The 19584-nt window shown below is 45.7% G+C and overlaps 2 protein-coding genes and 1 long non-coding RNA gene across 8 annotated transcripts in view; 1 reads left to right on the top strand and 2 right to left on the bottom strand.

Annotated features, from left to right (window-relative positions):
• LOC140421682 (leucine-rich repeat and immunoglobulin-like domain-containing nogo receptor-interacting protein 1) overlaps positions 1 to 19584 on the bottom strand; it is a 216193-nt gene that overhangs the window by 92258 nt on the left and 104351 nt on the right. The window lies entirely within an intron of this gene.
• LOC140421709 (uncharacterized) lies at positions 1604 to 13366 on the bottom strand. 6 transcript variants are annotated; one of them, XM_072506559.1, is made up of 4 exons: positions 9531 to 9607; positions 8821 to 9023; positions 7707 to 7877; positions 1604 to 6426 (listed from the first exon to the last, which is right to left on the bottom strand). In XM_072506559.1, exon 4 carries the CDS (start codon positions 5942 to 5944, stop codon positions 5018 to 5020), a length of 927 nt encoding a protein of 308 aa, XP_072362660.1. In that variant the 5' UTR covers positions 5945 to 6426; positions 7707 to 7877; positions 8821 to 9023; positions 9531 to 9607; the 3' UTR covers positions 1604 to 5017. The 6 variants fall into 6 exon arrangements, with proteins under 6 accessions (XP_072362660.1, XP_072362659.1, XP_072362661.1 ...); XM_072506558.1 differs by lacking the exon at positions 8821 to 9023 and having other exon boundaries at positions 9531 to 9639; XM_072506560.1 differs by lacking the exon at positions 8821 to 9023 and having other exon boundaries at positions 7707 to 7873; positions 9531 to 9601.
• LOC140421721 (uncharacterized) lies at positions 9375 to 17895 on the top strand. Its single transcript, XR_011947036.1, has 2 exons — positions 9375 to 9452; positions 10768 to 17895. It is a non-coding gene; the product is annotated as an uncharacterized lncRNA (long non-coding RNA).

Raw genomic sequence — 19584 nt, forward strand, 5'->3', positions numbered from 1 at the left:
AAAAATTGCCCTTAGTGTTGGGTGGGGTTACTGGGTTATGGGGATAGGGTGGAGGTGTGGACCTTGGGTAGGGTGCTCTTTCCAAGAGCAGACTCGATGGGCTGAATGGCCTCCTTTTGCACTGTAAATTCTATGTAACAAAGGACTGCAAACAGGTTAAGTGAGTGGGCAAAACCTTGACAGATGGAGCAAACTTGGGAAAATGTAAATTGTCCACTTTGTCAGGAAGTATTAAATAAAACAATATTATTTAAATGGAGAGAGATTGCAGAACTCTGAGGAATAGCAGGATCTGGTGCCCTGGAATTGCAAGTTAGTCTGCAGGTACAGCAAGTTATCAGGAAGATCAATGGAATATTATTGTTTATTGCAAAGGTACTGGAATATAAAAGTCGGGATGTTTTGCTGCAGTGTTCCAGGGCCTTAGTGAGACCATGGGTGGTATTCTCTGATCCTGAGGCTATGTGCTGACACCGTCGTAAACACCGTCGCGTTTCACAATGGCGTCAACAGGAGCAGTGATACCGAGCCCCTCAGGCCAGCACAGCACTGGAGCGACCCACGCCACTCCAGCTGCCAATGCCGGCGTCAAATGGTAGCCGCGGGTCTGCGCGCATGGGCAGTGCAACTGGCGCGAATGCGTCCATGCGCAGTGCGACCAGCACGAATGCGCACATTCACACTGCTTCCTTCTCCGCATCGGCCCTGACGCAATATGGCATAGGGCTACAGGGGCTGGCATGGAGCAAAAGAGGCCCCCAGCCCAAGAGGCCGGCTCGCCGATCGGTAGGCCCCAGAGGAGGCCCTCCCCCGGTTGGAATCCCCTTTCCCCCACACCAGGCCCCCCCCGGATGGATGCACACTGAGGTCCCGCTGGATAAGACCACACATGTTGCCGGTGGGAAATGCAGGAGGCGCCGGGTAGAGCGGCCCACGACTGGCGCCGCGCTGCCGCCGATTCTCCGTTCTTTGGAGAATCAGCAGACCGGCGACGCGCGATTTGCGCCCGGCCCGACAATTCTCCAGCCCGGCATGGGCTGAGAGAATCCCCCCACCGAGTTTGGGTCTTCAGAAATGAGATATGTGCATTAGAAGCAATAGAGAGAAGGTTGACTCCACAGAATCCTGGAATGAGAGGGTTATTCTCTGAGGGAAGGTTGGACCTGTATCCATTGCAGTTTAGAAGAATGAAAGATTATGTTATTTAAACATACGAGACCCTGAGTGAAATTTACAGAGAGAATGCTGAGAGGATGTTTCCCCTTGTGGCAGAGACAAGGGGACACTGTTTACAAATAAGGGGTCTCCCATTTAAGATGATGATAATTTTGCCCCCTGATGACTGTGGGTCTGTTCCCCAGAGGGTGGTGGAGGCAGAGTCACTGAATCTGCTTCAAGGCTGAATTTGTTTGATTCTTGATTGACAAGGGAGTGAAAGGATGGAGAAAGAAAGTGGAGTTGAGACCATAATCCGATTAAGCCTGATTTCATTGAATGGTGGAGCAGGCTCGAGGGGCCGAATGGCCGACTCCTGCTCCTAATTTGTATTGACCTTCAACACCCCCACTTACCCAAACTCTGAAATGATTCACAGTGATAAACCTTGGCAGTGGTTAGATTTTATTCAGTATAAATAAGAGCTGACACAGTCTAATGTCTGAGCAGTAGTATCAAAGTGCAGCAGCAGCATTACCATTGCATTCTGGGTAGAAGCACCATCTCCATTGATTGTTTTAAAGTCAGTTTCTCTCTGGAGTGTGTGTCACTGCCTTGATGCTGTCACAATGTTGTCTCAATCCCTTGGACAGATTCACCATTTCAGCTGCCGCGAAATGAAATGAATTAAATTCATTTCACCATGAATTTACACTTGCTGTTTTTCACAAGTAAATCACATCTGCACACTTACACCGCTATCCCAAAATCATGTCACACATTCTTAACTCTCAGATGTGCTGATGTAAAGACCAAAGTGAGTCTGTCTTTCTTATCTCCCCCTGTTACGGTGCTGATGTTTTATGTAGCGCCTGGATTTCTTTATAACAAAGTTCATGGACAAGGATGTAAACATTTCCAAGAGAAAGTGATCAACTCATTCATCCCATCTACACATTCCAGACTTTCACTGGAATTTAGGTGGATACCAGATTGAAATATTCCATTCAGACACACCCAAGGGAAAGTGTTCCAATTCATTTATTGTCCAGGACAATATATTCACAATATTTTTAAAACAGAAATTGAATGTTCCTATGTGATTTCAGACATTAACATATTCTGTTTGTTCTTTATGGTCGATGTCAGGCTGGGGATGTTCACATTGGAACAAAGGAGGTTGAGGGGAGAGTTGACAGAGGTGGACAAGATTATGACAGGTTTAGATAAGGTGGATGAAGAAAAGCTGTTCCCATAGGGGCTGTTTAGCACAGGGCTAAATTGCTGGCTTTGAAAGCAGACCAAGGCAGGCCAGCAGGACGGTTCGATTTCTATAACAGCCTCCCTGAACAGGCACCGGAATGTGGCGACTAGGGGCTTTTCACAGTAACTTCATTTGAAGCCTACTTGTGACAATAAGCGATTTTCATTTCATTTCATTCGCTTAAGGGACAAAGACGAGGGGGACACAGATTTCAGGTTTTGGGTAAAAGATGCAGAGGGAATGTGAGGGCGAATATTTTGATGCAGTGAATGGTAATGACCTGGAACTGCCTGTGAGGAGGGTGGACATGAAGACAATAGAAGATTTCAAATGGAAACCAAATGGGCATCTGGGGATCTAAACTTGCAGGGCTACAGGGATAGATAGAACTGACTAGTTTGCTCCAGGGAGCCAACAGGGAATCAATAGGCTGAATGGCCTCCTCTGATCTCACGACTGATCTCAAAATAACAATTGCAGCTGCTCCAGTCTCCCCAGCTCACTGAAGTCCCTCATCCTTGCTCCCATTCTCGTAAATCTCCTCTGCACCCTCTCCGAGAACTTCATTTCTTTCCTAAATGTGGGGCCCATATATACGGTTCCATTCCAGAGGGATCGAATTGAGAAGCGGGGAGTTATATTCAACTTGTTTAGATCCAGGGCTAGACAACACTGGGAACACTATTGTCAATATTGATGATCTCCATTTAGGAAAAGGAAATAAAGGCTCTGGAAAAGGAGCAACAAAGAATATACCAGACAGAGCATTTTAATCCTCAGGAAAGACTGGGACTGCTTTTCTCTAGAAAGGAGAAGACTGAAGGGTGACTTGATGTAACAAGATTGTGCAGGGGCTCAACAATCCAATCAAAATTTCAGTAGAAACCTCTTTCCCCAGTGAATGGTGATAATGTGGAGCTCACCACCACAGCGCGTGGTTAAGGTGAACAGCATTAATACATTGAGGGGGAAGCTGGATACATACATGAGGGAGAAAGGACTAAAAGGAGATGCTGATGGGGAGATGAAGAGGGGTGGGTGGAGGCTCATGTGGAGCATAAATACTGACACAGACTAATTGAGCCAACTGGCTGCAGACTCTATGGAACAGAGACAAATGTATTTATTTTAGAACTACCTGTACTGGTGGGAAACATCTTTATTCCTCCCACTGTGAAGGCCAACATACCGTTCTATTGACATAGAAAATAGAAGCAGCAGGAGGCCCTACACAATTGCAGTAAAACAGGCCCTTTGAGCCTGCTCCACCATTCATTCTGATCATGGCTGATCATCAGGTTCAATACCCTGATCCCACTTTCCCCCTATATGCCTTGATCCACTTAGCCCCAAGAGCTATATCGAGTTCCTTCTTGAAATTACACAACGTTTTGGCCTCAACAACTTTTGTGACAGCGAATTCCAGATTCACAACTCTCTGGGTGAACAAATCTTTCCTCGCCTCAGTCCGAAAACGTTTACCCCTTATCCTCAAACTATGACCCCTAGGTCTGGACTCCACCACCATCGGGACCATTCTTTCTGAATCTACCCTGTCTAATCATTTTAGAATTTTGTAAGTTTCGATGAGATCCCCTCTCACTCTTCTAAACCCCAATAAATATAATCCTAACCGACTTAGTCTCTCCTCATATGAGTCCCACCATCCCAGGAATCAGCCTGGTGAAACTTCACTGCACTCCCTCCAAAGCAAGAACATGCTTCCTCAGATAAGGATACCAAAACTGAACAAAATACTCCAGGTGTGGCCTCACCAATGCCCTATAAAACTGCAGTAAAACACCTCTATTCCTCCCGTTATGAAGGCCAACATACCATTTGCCTTCTTTCCTGCCTGCTGTACCGGTGTGCTTACTTTCAGCGACTGATGCACGAGGACACCAAGGGTTCGCTGAGGATCCACCTCTCACAAATTACACCCATTCAAATAATAATCTGCCTTCCTATTTTTGCTACTGAAGCGTCCATCCACATTATACTGCATCTGCCATGAATGCATCACACACTCAGCTTGTCAAAATCCTGCTGAAGCATCTCTGCATGCTCCTCACAGCTCACCCTCAGAAGCCATTTGGCCCATCAATTCTGCACCGACCCTCTGAAAGAGCACTCCACCCGAATCGACTCACCTACCCTATCCCAATAACCAAACCTACACATCTTTAGACACAAATGGGCAATCTAGCATGGCCAATCACCCAACCTGCACATCCTTGGACACTTGAGGCAATTTAGCATGGTTGGTGGACCTCAAAAGAGTGGCCAATCCACCTAACCTGCACACGTGGACTATGGGAAGGAACTGGATCACTGGGAGAAAACCCATAAAGTGCAAACTCCACTCAGGCAATCTCCCAAGGCCAGAATTGAACCCTACACGGGATGAAATAAGTGTCCTTCACCAGCTTTTGTGGCTATTTCAGTGGGAATGTGCTCTTAAGACTCAACATCAGCCCACTGGAATCAAAGTCGGGAGACCAACCAGCAGAAAGAAACCCTCCCGCTTCACCAACTGTGAGAATGTCAGTCCTGGATGTGATTAACAGCAGCAATAACAGCAGAATCCAACCCCTGTAATCACATGTGAACTCGCTGATGTGTCTGCAGGTTGGCTGACTGTGTGAATCCCTTCCCACAAACAGAACAGGTGAATGGCCTCTCCCCGGTGTGAACTCTCTGATGTGTCAGCAGGCTAGATGACTGAGTGAATCCCTTCCCACACTGAGAGCAGAGGAATGGCCTCTCCCCAGTGTGAACTCGCTGGTGTTTCAACAGGGTGGATGAATCTCTGAATCCATTTCCACATGCAGGGCAGGTGAATGGTCTCTCCCCAGTGTGAATTCGCTGGTGAGAGAGGAGGGTGGAGGACTGAGTGAATCCCTTCCCACATTCGGAGCAAGTGAACGGCCTCTCCCCATTGTGAACTCGCTGGTGCATCAGCAGCTTGGACAACTGAATGAATCCCTTCCCACATTCTGAGCAGGTGAACGGCCTCTCTCCAGTGTGAACCGGCTGGTGTGTCAGTAAGTGGGTTAACTGAGTGAATCCCTTCCCACACTGAGAGCAGGTGAATGGCCTCTCCCCCGTGTGAACCCGTTGGTGTTTCTGTAGATTGGATGAATTAGTAAATCCTTTGTCACACTGGGAGCAGGTGAATGGCTTCTCCCCGCTGTGAACTCTCTGGTGTGTCTGCAAATGGGATAACAGAGTGAACGCCTTCCCACATTCAGAGCAGGTGAACGGCCTCTCACCAGTGTGAACTCGCTGGTGTGACTGCAGGTTGGATGATCGACTGAATCTCTTCCCACAATCACAGCAGGTGTATGGCCTCACCCCGGTGTGAACTCGCTGGTGCATCAGCAGGTTGGATGAATCACTGAACCCCTTCCCACAGTCAGAGCAGGTGAACGGCCTCTCTCCAGTGTGACTGCGCCTATGTATTTCCACCTCAGACGGAGCTTTGAATCCCTTCCCACAGTCCCCACATTTCCACGGTTTCTCCATAGTGCTGGTCAACTTGTACCTCTCCAGGTTCGATGATCAGTTGAAGCCTCGTCCACACACAGAACACGGGTGGAGTCTCTCCCCGCTGTGAATGGTGTGATGTTTTGTGCGGATGTGTAACTGGTGAAAGATCTTTCCACAGTCAGGCACACTCTCTCTCAGGTGTGTGCTGTGTGTATCTCATTGCTTTTCCAGCCACACTGATCCTTCCACAGTCAGTTCACTAGAACACTCTCACTCGGGTGTGTGTTGTGTGGGTCTCGGTGCTTTTCCAGTCACACTGATGTTTCCACAGTCAGTTCACTGGAACACTCTCACAGTCGCACTGATGTTTGAAACATTTAGCAGCTGACAGTTTGGATGAATATTTCTCCTTCTAGACTCAAAGGCTGATGTTATTCAGGTTCCAGGGAATCGAGTGACTGTCAGATCGAGACGTGACGTTTGAGACTTCTGTTTGTAATTCTTCCTCATCTAATATCCTGTAAAAACAATTTAGAAAATTCATCGCTGTCAGTACAGGGTAGAAACTCAGAACAGATAATTCTAGTTCCTATGGAACATTCTTTCCTCTCTTATTCCCCGAATGCTGCAAATCTCCATCCCACACATGCTCCCTCCATTCTTACTCTGCTGGATCCCGGTGGTGTGCCACTCGACACTGACTTCCAGTCACTAAAGCAGCCATCTGTCATCACCCTCTGGCTGCGACAGCTAAGTCAATTTTGAATCCACCTTATCATGTTACCTCTATCCCATGAGCTTTTGCCTTCTTTATAAAGTCTCTTGTTTGGGATCTTGTCAAAGGCTTTGCTGAAATCCAGCAAACTGCATCAACACAGCCGGTCACATAAAAAATCAATTCAAAATTTGTTAGGCATAACTTCTCTCTGACAATGCCACGCTGACTATTCCTGATCAAATCTTGCCCTCCAAGTGAAGATAATTCCTTCTGAATTTTCTCCAATATTTTCCCTACCACTGACGTAAGACTAACTGGTCTGTAGTTCCCTGGCTTATCTCGACAACCTTTCTTAAATAGCTTTTCTCCAGTCCTCTGGCCCCTCTCCTTGGCCAGAGAGGAATTAAAAATTTGGTTCAGAACTCCTGCAATCTCCTCCCTCATCTCTCACAGCATCCTGGGACACAGTTCATCCAGACTTGGAGATTCGTCCACTTTTAAGCCTGCCAACACTATGTCATTCCCCACGTCAATTTGCTCAGGAACCTCAGTCTCGCTGTCCGAGTTCCATATCTGCCTCCTCATTCTCTTGGGTGAAGACAGATGTGAAGTACTTGTTCAACACCCAACCAATGTCCTCTGGCTCCACCCGCAGATTGCCCCTTTGTCCCTAATGGGAACACTATTCTTGATCTAATGAAAGATCATGCTGACCTGAAACATTAACTCTGTTTCTCTCCACAGACGCTGCCCGATATGCTGAAGATTTCCAGCATTTTTTAAAATTTAAATGATAGCAGTCCAGGTGGTGTCTCACCAGGATTTTATATATCTCAGTGCTTCTCCAGTCACACAGATACTGGAAATCTTTACCGACAAACAGAATAGACCAGAAGAAATAGGGACAGGAGTTAGCCATTCAGCCTTTGAGCTGCTCCACAATTTAATGAGATCAGAGCTTTTCTCACACTCACTAAGTCCACTTTCCTACCTTCTCTCTGTTTCCCTTAATTCCCCAACCGATTAAAAACATCTCAATCTCAGCCTTGCAACTGATCAAGGACTCGGCCTCCACGTTACCTGGGGTAAATAATTCCAAGATTCAGTAGTTTGAGAGAATTCTTTCCTCATTTGGCAGTCCCTCATCTTTCCTTGAAGAAGGTGATCAAGACTGTACAGTGTTCTAAACGTGGCCTCACTGGCAGCTTGTGCAGTTGCAGCAACACCACTTTGCTATTAGACTCCATCTTCCTTGAAATAAACATAATAATAATAATCTTTATTAGTGGGACAAGTAGACTTAACACTTCATTGAAGTTACAGTGAAAATCCCCTAGTTGCCACACTCCGGCACCTGTTTGGTTACACTGAGGGAGAATTCAGAATGTTCAATTCACCTAACAAGCACGTCTTTCGGAGCTTGTGGGAGGAAAACCGGAGCACCCGAAGGAAACCCACGCAGACACGGGGAGAACGTGCAGACTCCGCACAGTGACCCAAGCTGGGAATCGAACCCAGGTCCCTGGCGCCGTGAAACAACAGTGCTAACCATTGTGTTACTGTGCCACCTGATAACTCGGGTGGGAGGGGGCTTTGTTTATTCTGCCCTCTTTCCCAAGGCAGTAGGAGGTGTCGAAAGAGTCAGTGGATGGAAGAGGGTTGGGAAGTGGGTGAGAAGAATGGATGGGAGGACACCAAGATCCCGCTGTACAAAAGCATTTTGAAGTTTCTCTTCATTTAGATAATATGTTGCCTTTTTATTCAAATTTGGCCCACTCACCCAACCTATGCATATCCATTAGTTTATTTCATATTTCCTCCTGCAACTTGTTTTCCCACCCATTTCAGTGTCATCTACAAATTTGGATACTGTCTATTCTATCTGTCCCATAATCATTAATATAGGTTGTAAATAACTGGGGCCTGAGAACCAAACCCACCACTGGTTACAGCTTGCCGACCAGAAAAAGACAGATTAATCCTCACTCTACTGTTGGTTGGTTAGCCAATCCTCTATCCAAGCGATATCATTATTGGTTAAAGCGCCTGACTAGTAAACAGGAAATCCTGGGTTTGAAATCCAGTGGTGCCTATTCTTTATTTTAAGGACGGCACAGTAGCACAGTGGTTAGCATTGACCCGGGTTTGATTCCCGGCTTGGCTCACTGTCTGTGCGGAGGCCGTACGTTCTCACCTTGTCTGCGTGGGTTTCCTCCGGCTGCTCCGATTTCCTCCGGCTGCTCCGGTTTCCTCTCACAAATCCTAAAAGACGTGCTGTGAGGTTATTTGGACAATCTGAATTCTCTCTCTGTGTACCCGAACAGGCGCCGGAATGTGGTGACTAGGGGATTTTCACAGTAACTTGATTGCAGTGTTCATGTCAGCCCACTTATGACACTAAAAAAGATTATATATTACATTACCTGTCAACCCCCTTGTTTATAACCTTTTGTGTGGCACCTTATCAAATGTATTCTGGAAGTCCAAATACATCTACATTACCCCCAATATCCATTTGGCTTGTTACATCTTCGAAGAACTTCAACAAATGATTCAAACACGATTTACCCTTCGCAAAACCAGGCTGACTCTGATGGACCCCTCACCTGATACCTCACAATGCCCGGGGAATGATTGACGGCATGTCCGGACCAATGGAAGCAGAGGGGCGGGACCGCAGGCCCGAACTGGAGCAGCTGGTCCTCAAACCAATCACAGTGAATGGGGGGGCGGGACTTGGCTGAGTGAAGCATGCGCAGTTTGATTAATGGCGACGTGAAGAAGGTTCTTTCTCCGATTCACAATCCGTAAAGGTGGAAATGGCAGGTCAGTGGGATCAGCCCGGTCGTTAGGCACACTTCGTAAACATATTATAAAAACAGGAAACCCGGAAAAATAACCTACCAATACCAGGTGACCTGAGCGGAGGCTGCAGCTTTCTCACAGATAGAACGAAGCGGCCGCCATCTTTGTTCCGCACTGGCAGCAATGCGCATGCGCACGCTTTTTAATTGCGCCCAACATATCTTTATTGGAGCAGAGCGCAGGCTCAGTCGCCATCATTGTTGGGGGCAACATTTTAAAAAATGGTTCTTCATGTCAGAATGTCATCAAACTGTTTCACTCTGAGTTACAAATTGTTATTTATGGGGAAGAACAATGATACGTATCCAGAGCTGTGACAATAATTCGTATTTATATTGTGCCTTGAACAGAATAAAATATTAAGACTTTTCAGAGAAACATTACAAAATAGGTGATCTTGAAGATGATGTGGATATGTGTTTGGGAGCTCATCTGGGGTGCAATATTTCACCATTGTTGTGAACAGTTTGCTTCAGCCTCAGACATTTGGCAGGGACAGACAGGGATGGAGTTTGTCGAGGGGACGGAAGAGAATGGGTTTAAACTTCTCAATATTTAAATGGAGGAAATTTCTGCTCCTCCAGTACTGGATGTCAGACAAGTTCAGACATGTCTTGGAAGGGAACTTGCAGGTCATGATGTTCACACACATCTGCTGTCCTGGTCCATCCAGGTGGCGGAGGTTCAGGGTTTAGGAGATTCTGTCAAATTGTGATTCTGTTGTAAGTAGAGAAAATACCTCTTCATTGCCCCTGTCACTCCCACTCCCTTCTCTCTCTCTCTTTCCCTCATCATTTCTGTCTCTGCACCACGACTCACTCTTTTTCTCTCCCTCTCTGTCTTTCTTGTCACATGTATTCCCTAGCACAGAGGATTGTGGATACTCCATCACTGAATATATTTAAGGTTAAGATGGTGAGATTTTTGGTCTCTCAGGAAGTCAAGGAGATAGGGAGCTGGCGGGAAAGGGGAATGGAAGACCAAGATCAGCCACAATCGTGTTCAATGGCAGAGCAGGTTCAACAGGCCGAATGGTCTACTTCTACTCCTATTTCTTGTGTTCTTGCAAAGGTGGGTGAAGGTCATGTGGCAGGTTGCCTTTCCTGAAGGACAATAGTGAGCCAGTTCGGTTTTTATGACAATCCAACAAGTTTTCATGGTCACTTTTTCCCAGTGCCGGCCCCACAAATGACCAGATTCATTGAGGTCAATTTTACAATCTGCCTTTGTGTTTTTGTGGGTTCGCTCTCACTCCCTTTTTTTTGTTTTAAATCAGTTTGACAGAGTGTCACAAGGGGAAGATTTGCAGTCAGGAAACTCAAACCAAGCATTGCATCAGGATCTGAGGATCGCCCAATTTGTTGCAACCTGAACATCGGTGAATTTTGAACATGGAAGGCAAAAGCACGGTTCTCAGTGAGGAGAAACCATGGGAATGTGAGGAGGGATTCAGATCCACATCTCAACTGGAAATTTATCATCCCAGACACTCTGGGGAGAGGCCATTCACTTGCTTCGATTGTGCAAAGAGATTCTCTCGATCATCCAGCCTGCTGCAACACCAGCGGGTTCACACCGGGGTGAAACCATTCAACTGCTCCCTCTGTGGGATGGGATTTGCTCAGTCGTCCAACCTACTGAGACACCAGTTAGTTCACACTGGGAAGAGACCATTCATTCGCTGAGAGTGTGGAAAGGGATTCACTTGGTCATCTGACTTGATGCCGCACCAGCGAGTTCACACGGACAAGAGACCATTTAAATGTCCAGACTGTGGGAAGTGCACTAAATGTTCCCGGGACCTGATACTCCATCAACGAGCTCACACCAATGAGCGACCGTTTAGGTGCACTCACTGTGGGACTGGGTTCAAGCAGTCATCTCAACTCCGTGAACACCAACACACTCACACTGGGAAGAGGCCTTTCACCTGCTCCCTGTGTGGCAGTGGGTTCAGTAGGTCATCAAACCTGCGGACACACCAGCGCAGTCACACTGGGGAGAGACCTTTCACTTGCTCGGAGTGTGGGAAGGGATTCACTCAGTTATCCACTCTGCTGAATCATCAGAGTGTTCACAATGACAAGAGACCATTTAAATGCCCAGACTGCAGGAAGTGCTGCAAAAGTTCCTGGGAACTGCTCCACCATAAACGTATTCACATTGATGAGAAACCTTTTAAATGCCCAGACTGTGAGAAGTGCTTTAAAAGTTCCGGGGAACTGATGCGTCATCAGCGTATTCAGACTGATGAGAAACCGTTCAGGTGCTCTTACTGCGGAACTGGGTTCAAGACATCATCTGTCCTCACTGTACACCAGCGAACTCACACTGGGGAGAGACCGTTCACCTGCTCCCAGTGTGGGAAGACATTCACTCAGTCATCCAGCCTGCTGGCACATCAGCGAGTTCACACTAGGGAGAGGCCGTACACCTGCCCCAAGTGTGGGAAGAGATTCACACAGTCATCCAACCTGATGAGACACCAGCGAATTCACAAGTAATTACAGTGAGTGGACATTCTGATCAGCTGCTCCCCTCCCTTCCACTAGCTCCACCGGGCCAAACTGTCTCTAAAAATCCCCCTTGTCTGAGTGTGAACTCGGAACTATCTCCGGTTGCTCTCCGATCTCCTGTCATGTCCTGTTCAATCTCATCTTGATTACAAGACCTGCCTTCTGCTCCCTTGACCCAATTCTCACTAAACCGCTGACCATCCAACTTCCCCACATTAATTGATATCGTTAACAGTTCTCTCTCTCTTCTGGCTTTGGCCCTCTCACTTTTAAATACACTATCTTCACCTTTCCTGAGAAAACAACCTTTGACCCCAACTTCCTGCAAAGTACCACCCCATCTCCACACTCCCTTTCCTCACCAACATGGTGTCCCCCAAGGATCTATCCTTGGCCCCTCCTATTTCCCATCGACATGATGGCACTAGAATCCATAGAATCCCTAAAGTGCAGAAGGAGGCCATTCGGTCGCTCAGGATTGCACTATATGCCTGAAAAAGTGCGCTAGCTAGGCCCATAACCTCACCCTATCCCCATAACACCACCTAACCTGTACATCTTTGGAATGTGGCAGCACCCACAGGAAACCCACACAGATTTGGGGAGAACGCACAAACTCCATACTGACAATCATCCAAGGCCAGATTCAAACCCGGTCCCGGTTTCTTCGGGTGCTAAAGTTTCCTCCCATAAGTCCAGAAAGACGTGCTTGTTAGGTGAATTGGATGGGAATAGAGGGATATAGACCCAGGAAGTGTAGAAGATTTTAGTTTAGACAGGTAGCATGGTCGGCACGGGCTTGGAGGGCCGAAGGGCCTGTTCCTGTGCTGTACTGTTCTTTGTTCTATTCTGAATTCTCCCTCTGTGACCCGAACAGGTGCCGGAATGTGGCGACGAGGGGCTTTTCATAGTAACTTCATTGCAGTTTTAATATACGCCTACTTGTGACAGTAAAGATTATTTTTTTAAAAATTAAAATTAAATTAAATTTTCCTACTGGAGCTGATGAATGGTGGCCATAGTTCCCACAATCCCCCGCGGCCCAGAGACCGCTCGATGCAACTGGCTCATTGCGCAGGCGCTGCGCGCGCATGCTCCAGGCCCAGCCAGCCGCGGGGCATTCTGGATGGCTCCTCTGTTCCGAGTCGGAGAGGACCGGGAAGTGGTGGTGTAGATGGGCTGCAGTAAACTGGTCAGGATATGGAATCCAGGGGGAGTGATGGAGCCAGCTCTGGACGGGGAGAGTTTCTCAACCCCTCAGTGAACGCCGCAAACCCTAAATAAGACGCTGCCGGAGCGAGTTTGTTGGTCCGGTTCCTGACCCTGGGATCAGGGCCAGGTGAACAGCCGCCATGATGGTTCAAAGAAAGGAAGAGCGCATGCGATGGCGTCTGGGTAACGTAAGAGAGAATGGGCAGAACTTTCAGGGTCTCTTTTCCAACTGGGTCCTAGTGCCCGGAAAGACAACACCTCAGAATAGTTTAAAGTTGTTAATTGGAACTGCCTCACAGCGACTGAGACCCGGATTCGAATCCAAACTTGGGTGGCTGTCGTTGTGAAGTTTGCACATTCTCCCCGTGTCTGCCTGGGTTTCTTCCGGTGCTCTGCTGTCCTCCCACAACCCAAAGATCTGCAGGTTAGGTGGGGTTATGGGGATAGGGTAGGGGAGTGGGCTTAGGCAGGATGTTCTTTGAGAAGATCATCTTTGCTGCACAGAGGGGTCTGGGCTAGTCGGAGCGGCTGGTCTGCTCCTGATCTGTTTAAAACACCAATTTGTAGATCCCTATGGGGGGAGAATGTAGGGCTTCTTCTGGCTGCTCGCCTCTCTTCCGTGGTCCTGTCCATGTTCAGGTGGCCCTGGAACGGAAACATGAGGTGTCCTCCAGTACACTTGACACCTTCCACAACTGTTGGTACCTCAGGGTGCAGAGTGCTTCTGAGACACTGAAAACAACATTCTGGTTTAGTTAAAAAGTTTTCCTTGTTTTTGTTGTGATTTTGCCTTCTTTTACTTTGATTGGGCAACATATTTGGGGAATAAGAGAGAGAAGAATATTCCATAGAAATTCCATAGTCAACTCCTTTTACAGGGGATTGGAAGGAGAGGATTTCACACATTCACGATGAGTTGAACATCACCAGCCTTTGATGTAGGAAAGGATCTGAAACATCAGTGTGACTGGAAAAGCACCGAGACCCACACAACACGCACCCGAGTGAGAGAGTTCCAGTGAACTGACTGTGGAAAAGGCTTCAACTATTACACAACCTGAAAAAAAATCATATCATTCACAGCGGGGAGACACTGTACAATTATTCTTTGTGTCAACGAGGCTTTAACTGATTATCCAATCCAGTGACGCCATGGTGAAACCGTGGAAATGTGGGGACTGTGGGAAGGGTTTCAGCTCCCCATCTGCACTAGAAACTCATAAACGCAGTCACACTAGAGAGAGGTTGTTCACTTGCTCCACCTGTGGAAAAGAATTCACTCAGTCATCCAGCCTAATGACACACCAGCGAGTTCACACTGGAGAGAAACCCTACAATTGCTCTCAGTGTGGGAAGAGCTTCTGGTGTTCATCCCACCTCACTGAACATCTACGGGTTCACACTGGAGAGAGACCATTCCACTGCTCTGAGTGCGGGCAGAGATTCACTTGTTCTTCCCACCTCATTCTACACAAGCGTGTTCACACTGGTGAGAGGCCGTACGCCTGCTCTGTGTGTGGGAAGGGATTTATTAGATCATCACATCTTCTTAGACACCAGCGTGTTCACACTGAAGAGAAGGTATTCACCTGCACGGAGTGTGAGAAGAGTTTCACTAATTTACCTAATTTTCTGAATCACCAGCGAATTCACAATGAAGAGAAACCCTTTACCTGTGCTGAGTGTGGGAAGGGATTCGCTGCAAAATCGCAGTTTAGGACATATACACTTGTTCACACTGATGAGAGACCATTTCATTGTTCTGACTGTGAGAAGAGCTTTAAAAGCAGAAGGGAGTTGATGAACCACCAGCGAATCCATTCGGGGGAGAAGCCGTTCACCTGCCCCGTGTGCGATAGAGGATTCACTCAGCCATCCGCTCGTCTGAGTCACCAGAGAGTTCACATGTGATTACAGGGATTGGATTCCTCCACTCAGGAATGAACCATGTTCATTCTGACAGTACAGATTTATTTCCCTTGATGTTAAACTCCAGCCCAGTTAATGGGATTAACAGAATGGACATGAATTGCATTAAACACAGTGTTGGAGTCCTTAATTTCTGTAAGATAAGAGGAGACTGATTGATGTCCTGTTACCGACTGTTCCATTGTTGGGTCTTTTCTCCTTTGTTAATGGAACACTTGGATTTATATAGCGCCTCTCACAACTTCAGGATGTCCCAAAGTGCTTTCCAGACAATGAGGTTCTTTTGAAGTGTAGTCACTGTTGTAATGTAGGAAATGCAGCAGCCAGATTGTGTACAACAGGCTCCTACAAACACAAATACGATGCTGGAAATACTCAGCAGGTCAGGCAGCATCTGTGAAGCAAGAAAGTGAGTTCAAAACAGAACTATGATTATGACCAGATTATCTGTTCAGTGCTCATCACCGAGGGCTTTATATTGAGCAGTTCACCCGAGAGAACTTCCTTCGAAATATCACCAAGGGAACTTTTACGTCTAGCTGCAAGAACAGATGGGGTTATAGTGGAAGGTTTTCTCAGAAAGACAGTGCTGTATTCCCTCAGTACAGCATCGGAATACCAGCCGGATTTTATGGTCAGGTTTCTGGAGCTGAAGTTGAACCCACATCATCCTGACTCAGATGGGAACGTAACCACTGAACAATAACACCTCATCGTTAACTCGAGATTATTTCCGCTCTCTCATCCTTGGTTGCTCTCCTGAACACATTAATCCATTGGGCTGTCAGACAAATCCAAGTGGATTCAACAGGTTTCCAGGGTTCGTGCTGATGCTACAGCAAGAGATCGAGAAGGCTTTTATTTCAAGAACTGACATCAAGTATCACAACATGGTGACAATTTGAACTCAAGGCTTTGCCTTTCAAAGACTTTGGCCTTAACCATTCAGGCCATTTGTTACTTTCTGAGAGAAAGAGCTTGAGATGGAACTTGCCTCCAAACCAATTGCCAAGACTCCTGATTCTGATGTAAAAATACCATTTAAAACCAGCAAGTCGGCATAATTGTTGCCAAAATTGCTAAAGTAAAATTATAGCTTTTCTATTTCAAACTTCGAAAGGGAGATTTACCTGAAGCTGAGCGGGATTATTAAATATTCAGAACAAACCCTGATGACAAACAGTCTGGGTGGTTCCCGGGAATCGGAAAATAAAGTTTCCTATAGGGAAATAAATTGAAGATTAAGAAAACCCGCCAGCCCCACAATACCGCAAATTAAATTTGAATTCATTTTGAAAATAAAAAACATCTAAACTGTTGATACCTGGAATCAAATTACAATGTCTGATTCCTGTTTTAAAGGTAGTAGGAATACTGGACAGTAACATTTCTCTAAGCCTCATGAATGAGATATCTAATGGGATGTGTAAAATTATATAAGAGCAAGTGATTGAGCAGAGGAATAAAGTTAAGGAAAAATAACCCCACTAAATGGGAATTGGAATACCTCACTGTGGGTGTAGTTCAGTGGAAAATATCAATGTGGTACTGATGTATATTTTAATAAAAGGAAAGTGTAGATGAGACTAATAAATTGATGGCTCTCTTGGAGATGTTTGTATCGTTGTGGATGAACTTTCAAAGAGAATTGCATTTGATAAAATGGCCAATGCCAAAGACATTGAAGCATTCAGGGGGAGATGAGCAAAAATATTTACAGACACATATAAGTGGGACTAGGCAGTAAATGATTCATTTTCAGGTGAGCTACATTTTATATTTACTGAAGTAAGCTAATAAGATCAAGGAAGCCATTTTGAAACTAACATTTAAATGAAAAGGGCATTTTGTATTCAGCAATTGATCTATTGTATTAATCAATGATGTGTATTAATTATTCACTAGTCAGAAACAAATTATTAATTAAGTAGTGTGCCTCAGTTGATTTTAATTGACGATTTAATAATCTGTTAGTGGTTGTGTGAAAAGACTTGGTTGTACCTAAAACTGTGTAAGCCTGTTTTAAATTCTATATTACAGCTTCTGTGAGAAGGAATGTATGATCTGATATGATGGTTAGCAACAAGTCTTCATACACTTGGTAACCTTATTTGTAACTGGAAAGTCACACAATGATGGGAGGGATACATTAAACATTCCCATTGTATCCCGATCTGCGACATTTACCAAAATGGTTGAAACCCAATCAAACCGATTCAGGTATGAAATTGACCAACCATTGAGTTCTAATCAGTTTATTCAAACTGAGGGAGGATCTACTTAGGTACTTAAAACCCGAGGAGAAGGTCTGTTGCCAGCCAAGTACTGGAATCCCCAAAACAAGGTTCCCATCAGAATTGTTGTCAAAGAAGGGGTACCAGAGGGATTATGTTTTTACAGCCTGATCAACCAAGAGAAATGGTAAAAGTCTGTTTTGTGTCAATAAGTTTCCCCTTTTCCTTCTGTATCGATCAGTTTACCCTTTTCCTTCTGTATCGATCAGTTTACCCTTTTCCTTCTGTATCGATCAGTTTACCCTTTTCCTTCTGTATCGATCAGTTTACCCTTTTCCTTCTGTATCGATCAGTTTACCCTTTTCCTTCTGTATCGATCAGTTTACCCTTTTCCTTCTGTATCGCTATGTATCTTTTTAAAAATACATTAGTTTCAATTTACCATCTGAACTTCCTGATTTCCTAACGTTAAGTCTTGTTCAAACTAAAACAATTGAGTGAACGATTTACAAACACTGGTGGATTGGTTGATTGCAATTAGACTTAAACAATTCTATGTTTTAATATGAGATCACCTGAAAGTCTCTGAATTGTCTGCATTGGATGGAACCCTTGTAGCCTCATGTGAGGATATCGGTGTGAGTGTGCAGCTGTGATTTGTCAAATGTAAAATAACTTATTCAGAAATGCTTTGTGTAATTCACTGAAGAATGAATCCCAGACGTGCTCAAACTGTGTCCTAGGCCAAACTAGTTTCAGCTGATGCCTCATCAATGACCGGAGTCCCATGATAAGGTCAAAAGGCGGGATGCTCGCTGATGACTGCACAATGTTCACCATTTGCGACTCCTCAGTTACTGAAGCGTCCATGGCCAAATGCAGCGAGATAATGTCTAGGTTTATACAGACAAGTGGTAAGTTGCATTTGTGCCACACAAGTGCCAGACTATGACCACCTCCAACAAGAGAGGATCTAACTATTGCCCCTTGACATTAAATAGCATTACCATCATTGAATCCCTCGCTGTCAACATCCTAGGGTTACCATTGACCAGAAACCAAACTGGACTAGCCATAAATATTGTGGCTGCAAGAGCAGATCAAAGGCTAGGATCCTACGGCGAGTAACTCACTTCCTGACTCCCTAAAGCCTGTGCACCATCTACAAGACACAAATCAGGAATATAATGGAATACTCCCCACTTGTCTGGATGGGTGCAGAACCAACAACACTCAAGACAAGGACAAAGTAACCCACTTGATTGGCATCCTATCCACAAACATTCACTCCCTTCACCACTTATGAAAAATGGCAGCTGTGTGTACCATCTACAAGATGCACTGCAGTAACTCACCAAGGCTCCTTAGGCAGCAACTTCCAAACTCAGCATCTCTACCATCTAGAAGCAGAATGGCAGCAGGTACCTGGGAACCACCATCTGGAAGTACCCCTCCAAATCACTAACCATTCCTATTTGGAAATATATATATTTAAAAATATATATTACTGGCAACATCGAGGGCCAGGGCCTGTACTGCGCTGTAATGTTCCATGTTCTATGTCACTGGGTCAAAATCCTTGAACTCCCTCCATAACCGCACAGTGGGTGTACCCACACCTAAGGGACTGCAGCAGATGAAGACGGCAGCTCACCACCACCTTCTCAAGGTCTTCTAGAGATGAGCAATAAATGGTGGCCGAGCCAATGACACCCACATTCCGTAAAAAAAATTTAAACTGTGACCGTAAAAGGAGAAAACATTTTTAAATCATCAAGGCATTGACTCATACTCCAATCAGGACAGAATGGAAAACACTGGTTATGGTCAACAGGAGTAAAATTAAAGGAAAAGGGAATTGAGTTTGGACAATTGGAGGCTTGGAAGAAATAATACTGAATTAGAACGATCCACAGGATGGATACAGGCGAAGGGAGAGCTGGAGAATCTTCAAATCCAAGCGCGATCTGTCACTTTAATGATTTGTACATAGTCTTATTTGCTGGTAAATTAAAGTTGCCAGAGCCCCAGATGACCAGAGGCTGCTTTCCTCTTTGAGGGGGAGAGCTGACTGGTGGTGATTTAACCTGAGGATCACCACACCTCAGGCGAGGAGTAAGATTGAGAAGGCGGGGCCTTCATGAATAACCTCAGCTGGTTCAGGAATTGAACCTGCGCTGTTGACTTTATTCTGCATCACAA

The sequence above is a fragment of the Scyliorhinus torazame genome, chromosome 5, assembly GCF_047496885.1.
Source record: "Scyliorhinus torazame isolate Kashiwa2021f chromosome 5, sScyTor2.1, whole genome shotgun sequence".
In the NCBI taxonomy this organism is placed as follows: domain Eukaryota; kingdom Metazoa; phylum Chordata; class Chondrichthyes; order Carcharhiniformes; family Scyliorhinidae; genus Scyliorhinus; species Scyliorhinus torazame.